Raw genomic sequence first — 18408 nt, 5'->3', positions numbered from 1 at the left:
GAATATTTTTTCGTACCTCTTTATCTTGTGTCTATGAGGATTTTTGTGAGTTAAATGGTTTTCTTGGAGATAGCAGATATTTAGGGTGTGTGTGTGTGTTTTATTCGTTTCCCCAATATATATTTTTTAAGTGGAGCATTTAGACCATTTACACTGAATGTTACTATTGATACACGAAATATTGTACCAATCATCAAGTTGATTGCTGTGTAATTGCCTTGTTTTCTTCTTTGTGTTTTTTATGAGTTGTGAGTTTTTGCTTTTAATTTTTACACTGTGGGTATCAATTGTATCAAATAGGGTGCTTTTAAGCATTTCTTATAGGCCAGCTCTAGTGGTGACAAATTCCCTTAGTATTTGCTTCTCTGGAAAAGAGTTTATTTCTCCTTCATCTATGAAACTTAATGCTGCAGGATAAAAATTTCTTGGTTGACAGTTATTATATTGAAGAAGACTAAAAATAAGGCCCCATTTCCTTCTCACTTATAAGGTTTCAAACTCTGTGAAGTCTATTAGTCTGAAGAGTTTTCCTTTTTAAGTTTCTTGATACTTTTATCTTGGAGCTTGTTGTATTTTCTCCTTCACTTCAACTTTGTCCAGTCTGATAACTAGGTACCTCAGAGACTTCTGCTTGCAATGAATCTTCTAGGAGTTTGATTACTTTCTTGTTATCTGTCTATGTGTCTGAATCTCTAGCAAGATCAACAAAGTCTTCTCCATTGTTCCTTCAAGTATTAATAGGTTTTCTATGCTTTTTGCTTTTTCTTCTTCTTCTTTTTTCCTTTGGGATATCTATAGTTCTGATGTTTGGCTGTCTTACATAGTTTCATACTTCTTGAAGACTCTGTTCATTCTTTTTTTTTTTTTGAGACAGAATCTCACTTTGTCACCCTTGGTAGAGTAGTGCCATGGCATAGCTCACAGCAACCTCAAACTCTTGGGCTCAAGTGATTCTCTTGCCTCAGCCTCCTGAGTAGCTGGGAGGGACCCACCACAATGCTTGGCTATTTTTAGAGATGAGGTCTTGCTCTAGCTCAGGCTGGTCTTGAACCTGTGAGCTCAGGCAATCCACCTGCCTCAGCCTCTTAGAGTGCTAGGATTACAGATGTGAGCCATCATGCCCAGCTGTCTGGGCATGTTTTTTTTTCCTTCACTTTTGACTGACTGGATTAATTCAAAAGCCTTATCTTTAAGCTGCAAACTTTTGTCTCGTGCTTGGTCTAACTTTTGTCTTGTGTTGTTAACCTTCTATTTTTTTGTACTTCTCTAAAGGATCCTTCACTTCCAGAAGTTTTGTTATTTATTTATGTTGAGACAGAGTCTCACCATATCGCCCTGGGTAGAGTGCCTTGGCGTCACAGCTCACAGCAACCTCCAACTCTTGGGCTTAAGTGATTCTCTTGCCTCAGCCTCCCAAGTAGTTGGGACTATAGGCACCTGTCACAATGCCTGGCTATTTTTTTGGGGGGGGGTTGTAGTTATCATCATTGTTTGGCAGGCCTGGGCTAGATTCAAACCCACCAGCTCTGGTGTATGTAGTTGGTGCCTTAGCCACTTAAACTATAGGCACCGAGCCCAGAATGTATGTTTGTATGGGCAGAAATCATGTTGCTCTCTTACTCATCTTTGTAATGCCAATGAAAAGTACCTGGCATGTTGTAGTAAATGAAGTAAAATGCAGGAAAGTAAATGAAGAATTGTGTGAGACTAGTTTGATCAAGTCAAGATGAAAGAAGGATTTCTACAATTCTGTAAATACTTTGCTGTGTTAAGTATTCACATTATTCTAACAAGTCCTTTCGGATTCTCCTTACAATTATGGACTTAATAAAGTGATGGAAATGAGTTACAATGACCCCACAACCAGACAATTGAGGGAATGGCACTCTACCACTTCATTTGATAAAGACTAGTAGAAAACACAGAAGTCTGGCAAAGAGTAAGACTCTATTACAGAGAGAACTTAAAGAGCCTTGATGAAACATACTGACTTTAGAACTTAGACCACTTATCCTTTAAAAAGGGAATTATTCTAGAACCTGCCACCTAACCCCCAAACCAGCTACACGTGTGTTCTTTTCCATTCCAAGCCACTACATATGCTACTTAAATACCAGCAGTACTGAGCTTGTTAAAAGTACAGAATTCTAAGCTCTACCCCAGATCTACTGAGTCAGAATCTGAATTTTTAATAAGATCTCCCAGATGGTTTGTATTCACGAAGTTTGAGAAGTACTGTACTAACCCAACAGATTCAGAATCATAAGGCCTTCATAATTTGTCATGATCATTTTTGGAATACAAAATGACTACGAATGAAACGTTTCAAGTGAAAAAATGATAGAATTACAAAACTATTTAAGTAATGAGAAACTATCAAAAATGAGCAGTTTAGTTAAAAAAAAAACCAAATAGAATATCTGAAATAGAAAAAATATAATTGTTAAAGAAATACTCAAGCAATGTTATAAAACAAATCAAATACAAAGTCTGTTGTTTGCTATTTCAGCTGTTCTGAGCATTATTTATTTTTTTGAAAAGGCAAAAGTTGGAGATGGTTTTTCAGCTATTTCTGAGTGAGTCAAATATAAACTGACATCTTTCCCAAAAACACATTAGAAAAGACTAAAAGAGAAATCTTATTTTCTGGGAAGCTTTGGACTTAAGTAAAGATGCCCTTTTATTTCACACACATTGTAGATGAACATTAGCATACCCAGGGATAAAGCTTTGGGCTTAGAACTATGACTAATGTAAGTGCTCTCTCATGTGGGCCCTTGTCAGGTTCTACGTTATTTCCAAGTGTTGGTCATGCTATTAATAACTTTGGACTTAGAGATTCTCAGGTAGAACCTATCTCTTAGCAGAATCCTGACTTACAGGATAGTCCTTCTTAGAGTGGGAGAAAGGGACAGTTTTCATGGTTACCCTTGACTTACACGGCATCCAGCTTTGTCCCATTGAAAGCAAGTGCTTGGATTGAAGTAAAGCCATTGTTGTACAGTTTCCTGCAACCAATGAAGAAAAGAGAAATCAGTGACCTGTGAGAAATGGTGCTGGCCCTTTTCTGAAGGGTTGGGCTTCATTTCTTCAGCATCAGAATTATGGGTAAAGGTTCTGCAGTCCTGCATATGCACCCCATAAGAAAACTTTATAGTATGTCTTCTTTGAGATATAAGATAATATTTCTCAATTTGAATGTCCATTCTCCAGACTTAGCCCCAGGTTAAATTTAAGCTGTATTTCAGAAGCAGATTTACTTTGAGGTACAAAGATTTGCCACCATTAAGGATTTTAAAAGAATGTTCTGCATACATTCAGAAAAAGAGGTCTTAGGTAATAGCTAACCCCAGTCTCAATCATGGAGGAGGAACTGCAGTTTCTTAAAACAAATGTTTTGAAAGACATTCATCTGAATGTATATGTTTTATTTTTTAATTTTAAATGCTATTTCACATTTGCATTTTATCAATCTTTTTCTCCTCAGAGCTTATCATAGATTAAATGCTTAACTATTGTGGGCTAAATTAAATTCAAGCTTACAGACAAATCTAAGAAGGTAGACAGACCATGCCCTTTTGTGGAAATGTTAATATTTTAACTTTTTGCTACGTTTCTGTAACTAATTAACTCATGACAATGATTCAGGGGGCCAGTCTGAAATGTTATTACTTGTGTTTCCTAGTGAAGTTGCTGAGACAGGGAGGTGATTTGCCAAATATGCATCAGTCTAGAACTGTTGAGAATCAGGATCTCTAACCCCAAATACAGTTCTTCCCACTCAACAAAATCATACATCCCTTCTGCAGGAGAAGAAGCCACAGCTTTGGGGGCTCTGAGCTATATGCTAATGCGTAGGGGTTATTGGTGGTTATTTGCAACAAGAGAAGACAGCCATGACCACAATCTGGCACAGCTAATGGGAATCCCTGGTGGCAACTGTAGGGGGACTTTGAAAACTGTAGTAACCTACAACATGTGGATTCTGGCAACATGTTAAGATGTATACAGGAGAGTCCAAATTCAGTATAAGACCAGGCTCTGCGTCTCAATAGCTGGGTGATCCTGAGAATTTCTTAACCTTTCTTATCCTCAATTTCCTTATCTCTAACATATGATAAAATACCTAGTCAAATGTTGCTGAGAGGATCGATTAACCTTGTGTTAAACAGAGTGAGGGCTACTTATGAAATGACCATGTTCAAAGAAGTGTCCTAAAACCCGAATTTTATCCTAAATAGATAGTTTGAGGAACTGAGAAATAATCTCCTGGTTTTGTTGTTCACATGGGTTTATGTAGAGTTTTTTTTTTTTTTTTTTGGTTGTTGTTGTTCTTTTACATAGTAGGTTTAATTTCAGCTACTAAGGTGTCCTGGGTGAAGATTGCAATATAACGGAACCAGGCATAAAGGTTGAAAAAAACTCTTAATGGATAAATAATATATTTTTTTCTGAATTAGAGCTCTTTATGAAGATGTGAGAATTATGCATTTGGCATTTTTGTTTTCCTAAGGTTTATTTTTTTCTTTTCAGAATTCTGCTAATTAGATGTGTTTTTTTGTTTGAATTTATTCCAGAGATTAAATAAAACTCTTAACGAACAAATATCGCTTGAAAAGGGAAAACAGTGAAGAAAGACAAAAGGATTATAAACTTTGACCGAAACTCTATCCTACCTGGAATATGGGTATTAACTCTCCAATTGGAACATGGAAGCTTCTTTAAAGCAAGAGCTTCAAAAAAGCAAAGACTTTTGTGGAAATGTAGAAATAATCATGTGAAAAGATAATGAATAGCCCACACCTCTCCTTCTCTACATGTTAGAAAATGAAGTTTCTTCACTCAAATGTATACCGGATTTCTACTGGGCCCTTGCCATGCTCGGTGTGGGGCAATAAGCTACTTTCACTTCAAAGACTGCTTGAAATTTGGAGTCCTTAGAAAAAAGGTGCTGAAAGGTAAACTAACTGTTTATGATGGGTGAGAAGGGAAATGGCCTTGGAGTTTGGGTATGAGCAAGCTAAGAGCCTAGGTCTTTTCTGAATGGTAAAAATAAATGGTGGCTGAGGAGACTCTTGTTTTTTCTTTTTTTTTTTTTTTTAGACGGAGCCTCAAGCTATCCCCCTGGGTAGAGTGCTATGGCATTACAGCTCACAGCAACCTCCAACTCCTGGGCTCAAACCAGTCTCCTGCCTCAGCCTCCCAAGTAGCTGGGACCACAGGAGCCCGCCACAACGCCCGGGCATTTTTTGGTTGCAGCCATCATTGTTCTTTGGCAGGCCAGGCTGGGGATTTGAACCCGCCACCTTAGGTGTATGTGGCTGGGGCCTTAGCCGCTTGAGCCACAGGCGCCAAGCCGAGACTCTTGCTTTTTCAAGAGAGTCCACCCTGTGTTGTGAGAAGGATTAGCTTAGATGCTCCATTGGGGATGGAGTCTCAGAAGTTGAAATATTATAGCTTCGTAGGGTCAAATTGATAGACTTGGAATGGCTTGGCAAACAACCCCTTAGAAGAATTGTGAGGCTTGTATCAATTTTTTGGGGGGAGGGGAGTAATTCCATGAGGTTTATAGCTGATACTATGTAAAGACCCCCTGACTGCTGTGTGAGCTAAGTGAGGAACTAGAGTGACAGTCTAGGCAACCTCCCCTCCCCCAACTAGGCCTAAACTTGGGAAGTGGTGCTGAAAACAAACAGAAGGGATCCTTCAGGAGTAGCCCCAACTCTACTCTGAGGCCAGTACAGAGAGAGAAGACGCTACTGGCTTGGAGAATTACTTTATCTTTTATACCTCTATTAGATCTTCTCCATTAGAATATTTTGTGGCTATCCCCCATTAAGCATCTACTTTTGCCTATCTAAAGAGCAGAACCCCTCAAGCTCTGGAAATGATGATGTATAGTGGAACTCTTCTATTCGGGAGCTTGATCATAGTTGGCAGTGACCAATTTGAAAGTGAGTGCAGACTGTGAAAATCCCTCAGTGGCACCACTTTGCTAACTCAGTGACCTTGGAAAAGTCGCTTAAATTTGCTTAAACGTCAAGTTATTCTGTAGAAGCCAGATACTTGATTACAAAATATTATAGCATAAGGCCTGAAGGCCAAATCTGGTTCACTGCCTATTTCTTTCTCTCTCTCTCTCTCTCTCTCTCTCTCTTTTTTTGGTTTTAATAAAATCTGAGCTACTGAGCATAAGGGTACAGAAACAGCTTAGGCAAGAGTGGGATTACCTGTTGGTCCCCACGTCCCCAGGTCAGGGAGATGGTGGTCTCATGCCAACAGCTGCAACTCCTATCAACACCCAGGGGTTGGCCTGGGGGTTAGGCATAAGGGTAGGGGGAAGCTCCTGAGGCTCAGAAAGTGCTGCTTCTGTCTTTTCTTCATTCCCTTCCCAGCAAAGCCTGGCTGGCCTGAGGCAGCACAGAGGCCCAGCAAGAGCGAGAGGGAGGTAGATAGGAGCCTTAGCCCTCCAAGCCTGTATTCATAGTACAGAAAACACCTCTAGTATACCAATCCTAAGGGGCGGTATGCAGAGTCCAGGGTCCAAAGGGGCAGGAGGTGAGAGATGAGCAGGGGGATGAGGGATGGGCAGGGGCAGTGAAGACAACAGCAGGCTTGCAGGGAGGTGGCAGAAACTTCTTCCTACCCTTGGGAGGAGACAACGAGAACACAAAGCTGCAAACACACTAGTCTCTCCAACTTCCTAAAAGCTTTGCCTGTTTCTATAAATAAAACTTTTTTTTTTTTTTTTTTTTGAGACAGAGCCTCAAGCTGTCCCCCTGGGTAGAGTGCCATGGCATTACAGCTCACAGCAACCTCCAACTCCTGGGCTCAAGCGAGTCTCCTGCCTCAGCCTCCCAAGTAGCTGGGACCACAGGCGCCCGCCACAACGCCCGGCTATTTTTTGGTTGCAGCTATCATTGTTGTTTGGCGGGTCCAGGCTGGGGATTTGAACCCGCCACCTTAGGTGTACGTGGCTGGCGCCCTAGCCGGTTGAGCTATAGGCACCGAGCCTCTATAAATAAAACTTAATTGGAACATAGACATGCTCATTAGTGCATGTATTGGCCATAGAGTGACAGCCTTGAGCAGTTGCTACAGAGGCCACATGGCCTGTAAATGCTAACTGGCCTTGTGCATAAAAAGTATACCAACAACTGCCATAAGGAAATCCTTGTTACCTAAACCCTTTTGTAGTCTACGTTGGACCATACCATAAGGCAATTCTCTTATTTAGTTATGCGAAACCCTTTGTAGATTATAGAGTACATATTAAAGGTAGTGTGGTTCTTAGATGGTCTATAAAAATACGGCAATGGCTAAAAACAAAATTCACTTATTAGCAGGAATAGAACTGGCAATACTCACAGTGTCAAGGTTTCATTGCACAGTCCCTGAAAAGCATTCACAGGGATTGTGGTCATGTAAGGGTTGTCTGTGATTTCACTGCAAGAAAGGAGGACAAAAACACTTGATGAAAAAATTCTTTCCTCCTGGAGCTGAGCTCTTGCTGCAGATATGTACTTAAATAAGTAAACTCACACTACATAGCTTGATCACACTTCTTTTGAGTTTTATTTTAACCACTGGTAACTCAGAAGTCTGGTGAGGTGGTGAAAGCTGTCCTAGATAGACATGCATCTAGAGCCCCAAGAGAGTGGACATCGAGGAAGATTTGGGTGTGGGCTGAGGTCCCTGACTTTACTCTCATCTCAAGAGAAGCAGCAACCTGTGAGGTTTCTCCTGAATCTGTGACACTTTGTCCATAGCAACTAGAGTTTTCTATGTGCATGGAATCTTTAAGAAGGTTGGGAGAGAGTTGTTTTCTGCCTTGTCAAAGGTCAGTTTGTTGTAGGTAGTCGGTTTGTATCTAGGTTCTCTAGTCTGTTCCATTTGACTGTGTCTCTATTTTTGTTGCAGTACCATGCTGTTTTGGTTAGTCTTATAGTCTAAAGTCTGCATTTCATTTCATGATGATTACTAAAATGTCCTCCACATGCCAAACCATGCTAGGCAGATGCTCTTGGAGAACCTTTCTACACTGATCTAATATGGAAGACTATATTTTGAACTGAGCTATTCCACAGTGAAAATGCATGATTAGTTTTTTCCTAGAAAAACTACAAGAGTTCAAAGCCTATCACTCCACTTTTTGCTGACTCTGCAGTGCAAACTCAACTTATAATTCTCTCAGGATAGTCCTATCACTCCTGAACAAGTAGGGAATACAATTGACTGGAGTCACAGGTTTTGGAAAAGACTGCACAGCTGTGGGTCAGAAGGCACAGGAAGTAGTTTGGATACTACTCCTAACTGCTCCTCAGAACTCTGCTCAGACAAAATACTTAGGTTTTCTATTCCTTAGTCTTGTCATTTGTAAATGGAAAGGCAATAATTTCCTTCTTTTATTTTATAAGGTGTTTGAGAGGTTCAAATGTGATGCATGAGAAAATGTTTATAAAGCTATTAAAAACCACATGTAAAATAAGGTATTGTTATCACCAAAATGTTCCTCATATTTGATCATTTCCATCATCAAACATCCCATAATTTCCTCTTTTTTTTGAGACAGAGTCTTACTTTGTTACCCTCAGTAGAGTACTGTGGCATCACAGCTCACAGGAACCTCAAACTCTTGGGTCCAAGTGATCCTCTTACCTCAGCCTCCTGAGGATCTGGGACTACAGGTGCCTGCCACAGTGCCCGGCTATTTTTTAGAGCCAGGGTCTAACTCTTGCTCAGGCTACTCTTGAACTCCTGAGCTCAAGTGATCCATCCCCTTTGGCCTCCCAAAGTGCTAGGATTATAGGCGTGAGCCACCACATCTGGCAAACTTCCTCTATTTAAAAAGAAAACAAAGACAAATCCCTTTTTCCTGATCCAATGTCTCCTAATGACTGAGATATTTTCTGTTCCCTTTTAACATTAAAATTTCTCAGAAGAGTTTGTTATGGTGGCTCTCTCTAATCCTCTCTCCCCAAGTCTCTCTGGCGCCTACTCCAGCCAGACTTGCTCACCCCCTAGCCCTCCATCGGAACTATTTGTGTCAGATCACCACTGCCCCATGTTACTACACCAACTGGCCAGCCCTCAGTCCCTGCCTTACTTCACCCATCAGTGCAGTCACCCTGATCCCTGCTTCCTCCTCCAAATGACTGCTTTACTTGGCTTCAGGTGACCTCTAGGGCTGCCTCCTAGTCTTTGTCAGTGACAAGCAAGGTATTGCCACACATTACCTGTGTGCATACTCACAGTATAAAGAACACATCAGTGGAATACACTTTGGTCAGGTCAGGGAATATTCTAAGTCCAGTGTTGAAAATGCCACTAAATCGATGAAAAAAAGGAGAGAAACAATACGGAATTTAGGTGAGAAAATCAACACGTGGCAGGTAGAACAGTGTAACAGGTGCACGCATGGCTTCTAAGGTCAGTCTGGAGTCAAATCCTAACTCTTCCACTGAAGAGCTGCGTGAACAGGGATAAGCTCTAAATCCTGAATGAGAAGATGCTGCCTCCAGGTACAGTAATTCAGTCCATTCCACCAGCATCAATATATCTGTTCTGCTTAGAATACTCTAGGGATTATTTGAACCAACTGGGATTCCTAGAAATAGGAATTCAGGTTTCTTTCCGTGTGTGTTATTCCTTTGTTTTAATTGGAAGATATTTTATGTGTGTTGGTGGGGGCTTAGGGACAAGGAAGATAGGATGGCCCAACTCTAAATCAGGCTTCCTCTTTCAAACTCTACATTATGTCATATTATTTTTCCAAGAATGGCTTTCCTACAGCAGAATGCCATGGCATCAATACCATTTTAAAAATATGAGCAGAAAAAGAGGGGAATCAGTGAAAGACAATGTCTTCACTTTTCAAATTTTGTGCCATCAATGGAAAACATGCAGATTAAAAGATGCGCATGAGACAGTGTGAACACAAAAATGTTCAGGCTCCTGATGGCTTTCAAATGCAGCTGGTCTCACATTCATTGCAGCTACTAGAATGTAGGCGATAGAAGCAGAAATATTTTCAAGAGGCTTAGCATGTCGTAGCGTGAGACCTAGGTAATATATAGCAATGCTTTAGAGAAGGTAATCTAGTAGAAAAACTCTAGTTCTGGTTCTGTTGCTAGACCTTCTGAGGAACATTCAGACTGGACTCCCTTTAGAGGGGAAGGTGTAGGATTTGGAGAGGCAGCAAGAGCCAGAGGTCTCAAAATGAACAAATGGGACATTCCGGATAACAAAGGAGAGAGGTGAGACTCCGTAAGGTCGGTCTGAAGTACAGTGAACAACTAGTTCAGATGTAATAGGGGTTCGTATGGAAGAGCAGGGGGAGAAGCCCAAGAGTCAAACAGGGGCTTGGATCAAAACCCCAAACAAGTCCTTTTTTATATCCCCTCTAATTACTTGAACCCTCAAACACTTCTTGAAGGGAAGGACAATGTCTCTGGGTGCTCTCTGCAGAGATTTGCTCATACTCAATCATTAGATCAAAGAGTTACTGAGTTTAAACTCAAAGTCCGCATGGCTAGTTGCCTTCCCTGTTCTGTAAGGTTTCACTGTGCCCTCGATATACTTTCCACTACACATCCCATCAGCATCTTCTCTTCTCCTGCATCTCCCACTCCCACCTCTTCAACATCCAGCTGTTTTTAGTCCCCAGACAAGCCATGTAGTTTCATATCTCTGCGTCTTTCTCATGCCATTCCGTCCAGTTGTGTTTCTTTCCTACCCCTCCACCTACTTTTCCTGGATAACGTCTATTCATCCTTAAAGACTTATAACACATCTGTGCTTATGTATTTTAAAGCCCTGGGTGAAAATGAACTAAAATGTTAGTAGTGATTATTTCTGGCTTTTGGGATTAAGGTTGGCTTTTATTTTCTTCAAACTATTTTTGTTTTCTAATTTTTACAATGCATAGAAGCAGGACAGGGGGTTCTTCCAGCTGGTGCCTAGAAGGCCTGAGGCCATGTACACATCCACTGAATATGTTTCCACTAACACCTACTTTGTGCTAAGCTGTAAAGATGCAACAGGGAACAGAAAATGTGCCCCCTGCTCTTACGCAGCAGATGGTCTGTTCATAAGGTGTCACCAAAGAGCACATCAGTAAATGTTTCTTCTGTTTTTGCCCCTCTGCCCCCTAAGAGATTGCATTTCACCCTTTGTAGCCCCCCCCTTTTTTTGCTGTGTAGCAGCAACTCTAATATTGTTCTGACACTTATTTCCAAATAAAATTGCCTAATCAACTCTCAGGGTTTTGTTCTGTGATAATACAGTTAAAGAAAAAAAATATATATAATGGCATTTTCTCCCTCATGTTCTTAGAGCTGGTCTCTGCTCCCAGCACTATGTGCTGACTTCTAATGAGGTTTTAAAAACATGGACCATTTCATTTGTTACATTGCCTCCAACTTGGGTCATACACCATTAAAATAAGCCTGGGCCGCATCATCATTAGGGAGATTCCTGGTAGACAACAGCATTGAAATGCACTCCCCCTCTCCCCAGAAAAGGAAAAGAAAAAGTGGGAAGGGAGGAGAGTCAATACTCACAGGAACTTCAGGAGGGGGAGCTCTTTGAGGGCATCAGAATCTATGTAAGTTAAGCTTCTGGTATTCCGGATTTCTCTGCAGAAGGTTTAAGGAACACGTTACCACCCTACGTCCATTTCCAGCTAAAACAACGCAAATTAGGTTTAACAAATGTTCATAAGAAGACTATGCATTTACAGGTGTCCCAGGGACCACTCCTGCCGGAATGTCAGTCCTGCCACAGTCACCCTGACTCCTCATGGGGACACACAGTGGCTGCTTGGCTGGCTTGCATCACGGATTTGGTTCTGATCATTTGAACTGATGGGCTTCCTTTCTCTTCATTTAGTTTCAGAGGTTTTTTCTTTAGAAATTTAAAAGAAAATCCCCTTCCAATGGTTTGGTAAGCTGTTGAAGACAAGTATCTTTTTTATTAACAGCAAGTATCCTGGCCGAGACAGTGAGCACTGGGGTGGGAGGCCGAGTGAATGACATGATTGATGAAGGCAAGAGGGGCAGGGGGCTCTGCCACCATGGCTGTTTCAGATGTGGTGAAGGTAGTGAGTGTTCAGAGTTCTCTTGGGTTTGCTTTGTAACTTTAGCAATTCAGGACTTTTCTGCACCTGTGGTGTGTGAGATGCGGGTCTGTAACCTACATACTTAGGTTTCTATACAGGCCAATCAAGAGTGCACAGTTTGCATTAGTGAAATAGGTGATTGTTGGAAATGGACTCTTACTGGTAAAATTCTCTTCAACATAGGTAGACTGTCTAAAAGAATTTAAAAGCATTCCCTATACTTATGTGAAGAATATATAAGAACATTAAGCACTTTTAGAAGTATATAAGGTATATATAGGAACCTAAGCCTTTCTCCTTAGGGATAAGGCACTGGAAGCTTGATTCCCCAAACGGACCAGTGAATCCCCTCACTGTGGCAGCAACCAGAAAGCTCAGAATCTGACCATCTGACCTCTACAATTTTTAATCATTTTTATTGAAGAATTTATATTCTGCAAAAATTGTGCATTGTAGATACTCAGTTCAATGGTTCCTAGTAAATATACAGAATTGTGCTACCATCATCACTGTTTTAGAACATTTTTGTCAATGAGAAAAGTAACCATGTGCCTGTTGATGGCTAATCCCCACTTTCTCTCTCATGCCTAGAAACCACTGATCTGTTTTCTGTTAATCTGCCTTATCTGGACATTTCATGTACATGCAATCAGATAATAGGTAGTCTTTTGCATTTGCCTTCTTTTGTTCAGTATGATGTTAGTAGTTTGGTCCCTTTTATTGCTGTATTGTTAGATCAGCCTGAAATAGAATCTTGGCTCTGCCATTACTTGGTATATGACCTTGGAAGAATTTCTTGACCTCTTTGAGCTAGTTTCCTCACCCATGAGTTAGGGACAATAACATCCCTTGTTTCATAGGCCTTTTGTGAGGATTAAATAATATCTCTAGGAATTTTACATACAGCCTTTACACCATGAGGGTGCTATAAATAATGGTTTTATTGTTGTTTTTATGAGTGGAATGAAACTTATAAAAACAGGGACTTGGGGTGGGAGGTGTTGCAATGATCTTGCAAAATTTAAAAAAAGCCTGCTAGTTTAGGTATTTTGACTAAGGACATTGAATATGAAACAGAAAAGAAAGGATGGAATCAACTCTGAGAACAGAAGCCATCTCCTCCTCACCCGCCTACACACATAGCTTACTGTTTATACTAATACACCCTTACTCAGCCATTGTCTTCATTAATACAAGTTCACTAATCCAGGAGATTCCTACCCAGGCAAATAACTTTACGGATCATTATAGAACATTTTTGAAATAAAGACCTCATCAATGCTTCAACAGAAGGCATCAATAATTTATGTCCCAAGACTCTTAAAACCCCTCACTTCAAAATCCTCACCTTGCTAATCCTGAATGATCATGATTCTTACCCCACCAAAACCCTACATGGGAGATTACCTTTAAATCACTGGTTCTCAACCTTCCTAATGCCACAGCCCTTTAATACAGTTCCTGCAGGTCACGACCCACAGGTTGAGAACTGCTGCTTTAAATCAATACTTTTCATCCTAGTTTTGGAACTGAAAGCCCTGTATTCTTGGAATTCTTGCTGTCCTGGGCAAACTGGAACAGTTGGCCATCCTACTCCCAAATCTCAGAAGCATCCATCCCTCCTTGCCCCTCCAGAGGCTATCAGTCTCTGCCGAGGTGGTTCTTCCTCCTTCCAAGGCAAACAATAGACTTGATGGGGTTTTCTGTGTGGGAAGGAGAATTTGAGCTCATCAGAGACTAACACATGTAAACTAGCTAGAAGAGTTTAGAAACTGAATGTGGTTTGCAGTCTGGAAAATTGCTCCATAAGAGAGATCGTTGAACAGTGAGTGGCCCAAGAGACTGTCCCAATGAAAGGGAATGCAGCCCACCTGGGTTAGCTTAAAAGGTGGAGAATAAAAGGGACATAAAACACTGTCACTAGTAAGAGTGATGAAATGAGCTGGCAACTTACATGGAGGATGGAAAAGGAAGAAGTGGGTCAGGTCTCAGGGAAGAGGAGGACGCTCAAAAGAGAAGATGGACTTCTGGGGGAAATGGACTGAAATGGACTGAAATGGACTGAAACTGCAAGCCCTGGACTGGACTGGAAATGGACTTCTGGAGGGAAAAAAGAAAGATGAACAAAAGAACCTTAAGAAAACCACAGAGAAAAGAAGCTGCCTTCTGAGGTAATGAAGACAGCTCCACATTTGATCACAAATGATATTTTTTAAAAAAATCTCTCCTGTTGTAAAAATCACTTGCGATCAAACGTTGAACTTCACCTTGGAAGTGGGAACAATAATCTAAAAATTTGTACACTCATATTAATTCGAAAAACTCTTAATTAAATTAATTAATTAATCTTTTAATTAATTAATCAAATCAATTAATTAAAAAAACTCTCTCCTGAAGCAAAAAAGGAGCGGTGTGGTCACAGTTTGCCAGTGGTTTCGCTAAATGGAGCAAGATAAGAGCAGGAGCAAATGCAGCTAGTGTAAACTTTATAACATGGGACGAAAGGAGGGTTGGAGGTTAAGTACGCAAACCTCCTACTAGAGAAGGGTGAAAGAGGAGTCCAAATCTGAATGAGTTCCAAGTATGCCTTGGAGGATGAATTTGAATGACACAGTTTGGAAAACCCCTTTCCAATCCAGTTTTTCTGCCACTTACATACTCCCCAGCTCTTATTTATTTTGGACAGGAAAGAGGTTGGTGGACCTTGTAATTATCCAACCGTTTTAAAGGAGAAAAACATAAATATGACTCCCTTGATGATTTTCATCATCTTTTAGGTTGCACAAAATAAAGCACCTTTGTTAATTTTTGTTTATAATTTTTTTGAGCGTGATACTTGCTGAAGCAATCTCCAGGTGAAGGCCAGGCTTCCTCCTGCATGTCTCACAGTAGAAAATGGTTTATCTCCTTCCATCTGTCTTACTTCTGCTGCAAACCATGCAACCCTTTGTGGATTTCCTTTTTCCTTTTGCATTACAAAACACATCTTCCCTTTTAGCCTTTCCTCGATATCAGATGACGGTCTTCTCCTCTTTCTTGAATTTCTCTTTCTCACGCTGCTTATAGCTGAGTGGTGAGATCTCTCCTTTAACAAAGGTGTGTCTGCACTTCTTATCCACCCTCCTCTTTATCTAATGAGTAAAGGATGTAGCTGTCCACAACCATAACTTCCATCAGCCAGAAGAGTAACTTCTTCTACCATTTGTAGGACCCCCTGATACATTGTAACATCCATAGTACGGACCAGCTCTGTCTACTCCTCACATAAACTTTGTGCATTCTAAAATAACTGTCAGTTTTTCAAATTGAACAGGTTGTCTCTTCCTCTAATCAGTGATCAGCTGTATTTGAGGGCCAGAGGGTGTACCCAGCATCATCACTAACCTCTTGTCGTGGAATGAGAGGCACATCATTTTCATATCACATTGACAGTCACATGATTCATATTCCTGAGGTTTCTTCTTCAGGAGCCATAACTGCTCCTGTTCTGTGTATTTTCATTTTATGCAATTCCAGAGCAAGTTGTTGGCTTGCATAGAACCTGTCAGTGCAGATGTGATCGTCTGAACTTGCAAAACTTGTGCCAAATGAATTACTGCTTGAGACGTAAATGGCAAATCAGGAGGAGTAAGACTTTCTGTCATTGTCTTGTCGTAATAGGGAATGTGAGAAAACACATGACCATTTTCTGAATCACACAGACAAAAAAATTCATAGGCCCCACTTTGTAGGTTTTCTGGATTGTAGCACTTGAATCAAATCCTTCCTTTGAAACCTACTGTGCTCTTATCTATAGCCACAATTTACCCTCGTACATAACGTTTTTTGCATTTATTGTAAATATACTAATATTCTTCACCTCGCTCCCTAGGGTACACACACTCTCTTGAGCTGCAATGTGTCTGTCGGAGGTCTTCCAACATTGGAGCGGAACAGGAAAATCCTTAAATTGGATGTGATCTGACATAGGATGGGAAAGGGTTTTTAAGTCGGGCAATTATGGCCCAAGTGTGCAGGAGGCTAGCTATGCTGCCAGAAAGCTGGGGATGTGGAGAGGAAAAGAAAGCTGTATGTAATCCAGGACAACAGGTTGGAATGGAGATGCCCTCCAGAATGAGTTTGGACAAGCTGTGCCTACATCTCTAAGCCACCACGAGAAAGTGGGCTGCTCTGCCCCCTGCTATATTATCTACCCTATAACCCTATACAGTTCCACAAGCAAGAAATAAACCTCATTCATCTTAGAGCTGTGATACACTTATATTTCTTATAGTAATTGGCCTACACAAACTAATATAATAAGCATAGAGTATTTAAAAATAGAGTATTTAATAATACTCTATTAAGATTCTTATAATAGAGTATACTGTTCATCGTAGTCATACCTAGTATTGGATAGGTAGATTTAAAAGGTGAGGAATGTGCAATTTTCATTTCATTTTGTCTTGATCAAGAGAAGAAAAAAGTAACAAAAAGGATGCAAAAACCAACTGAAACTTAAAAAAACATAGGAAAGCAATATACTATATCAGAAAATATCTTTAAAATAGGTAGTGCCAGCCAGGCTGCGTAAATATGCTCTTTTATGGAGTGAGGCTATTTTTCTTTGTTGGGGAAGTTTTTCTTTGTTGTGAGGCTCTTAGCACTTATAGATTAGAAAAGTCCAGGCTTGAAAGATTAAAGGATAAAAAGAGCCTGAACGTCTCCTTATCATTTGGGATGGTTCTGCCAGTGAGGAAATGAGAGAATGAACTTCATGTGAGGCAGGTCGTGATCAGCTTCACTTTGCAGACAAAATACTGGGCACACATTTAGGAAGGTGAAATGACCAATCTCCTGTTACACAGTTACAGGCAATACTGGGCCTTACTCGAGGACTTCTAACTTCAGATACAGCCTTATTTTTAAAAAACGAGGTTTCAAGGAGCTCATCCACCAGAATAACAACAAAAAAATTAAATACCCACTGTTGTTTAATTCTCTTTCATTGATTTCACATACGTGGACATTGAGATGAAAAGTATGGCAATGACGCCCACATGTACAGTTTTCACAAATGATGGATCAATGATGTGTACGCATTAGGCTCATCTCATCATATGTCTACATTCTAGATTTTTTTCCCTCCAAGAAGCATTTATTAATCCCCAGTAAGAATCAAGAACAGAGCAATTGGCTTGCCTCCTATAACTAGCATTCAGCAGGCTTTCAGAACCTGAACCCAAACAGATGTGGAATCAGCAGGGTGAGAGAAAGTAGCTCTCAGGTGAGCAACAGAGGGGGAAATAGAGGCTTAAGGAACTGGCCGGCCACTGATTTTCTTCCACTGTACCATTGTCCCCCCTTTTCAATTATTCATTAGGTATTGGATTGTGGAGTTTTACCATGATCTTCTACCTTAGAGATATTTGTCTACCCTCTATACCTCCCCAGTTCATGAGTGAAAAGCACAGCAAGCTGGAAAACGATTTGAGGGTAATGAGGAAGCTGACTTGGCATTTCACCTGCAATGCCCCGTGGGGCCCAGGGAGAGGAGAAAGCTTCAGACCAGCACTTGGCAAGGAATCTGAGTTAGACTGAGATACCTGGTATGTAAAGAGAAGAGAAGCTGGCCAGCCAGCATCGTTGGACTTTGAAGAAAGATAAATGCAATACTGTATGAGAGTATGTTATCTAAAACAAGAAACTGAAAGAGAAAATTAGCCCAAGACCTAACTGTTGTCAGTGCCCAGCTTCTTTTCAATTCTTGCTTCTATCTGATTTTCAGTTTTTTCTGGTGTATTTTTAAGTGCCTATGGTTTAAAAACAGGAGGCAGGCCACGTTGACTTTGACTAGGTTGGCTTGCTCTAGTGAGTAGAGTAGGGAGATTAATTAATATTAAATGAATAACTATTGGACATTTGTTATATCCAACTTTGCCAAGTGCTCTGGGGAGTATAAGGAAACAGTTACTAATTATTTACCTACTTTATAAATAAAATGTGTGTATATATATACATATATATATATACAAGCCCATAATTTTGTTACTTTAAATGCTATATAGTGCCAGGTGAAAACTGAGACTAATAAATAGGACTACTAATTAAAAAAACATTTTAGGATATGTTCTGTCACATAATTAATCACCAATGTATTTTAGCATCAAATATTCATATTTAATGCATATTAAAGGAAATCTTAATTTTAAAAGTTTATTATCCAACTAGAAGGTAATATACATTCACTATATATATTTAATATATATTTAAAAGTAAAGACTTTTAAACACATTCTTTTTTTTTTTTTT

General features: G+C 40.2%; 1 protein-coding gene across 2 annotated transcripts in view; it reads right to left on the bottom strand.

Annotated features, from left to right (window-relative positions):
* Positions 1–18408, bottom strand: part of TSHR (thyroid stimulating hormone receptor) — a 165237-nt gene that overhangs the window by 41263 nt on the left and 105566 nt on the right. For both annotated transcript variants that reach the window (XM_003786956.1, XM_012803424.1), the window contains exons 4-7: positions 11562–11636; positions 9253–9327; positions 7369–7446; positions 2940–3008 (exon numbers count right to left, since the gene is read on the bottom strand). In XM_003786956.1, coding sequence (XP_003787004.1) covers positions 2940–3008; positions 7369–7446; positions 9253–9327; positions 11562–11636 — 297 coding nt within the window. The remainder of the gene's footprint in view (positions 1–2939; positions 3009–7368; positions 7447–9252; positions 9328–11561; positions 11637–18408) is intronic.

The sequence above is a fragment of the Otolemur garnettii genome, unplaced genomic scaffold, assembly GCF_000181295.1.
Source record: "Otolemur garnettii isolate 467f Iridium unplaced genomic scaffold, OtoGar3 scaffold00020, whole genome shotgun sequence".
In the NCBI taxonomy this organism is placed as follows: Eukaryota; Metazoa; Chordata; class Mammalia; order Primates; family Galagidae; genus Otolemur; species Otolemur garnettii.
The sequence above is the reverse complement of the archived record's forward strand: the minus strand, read 5'-3'. Positions and strand labels throughout refer to the sequence as shown.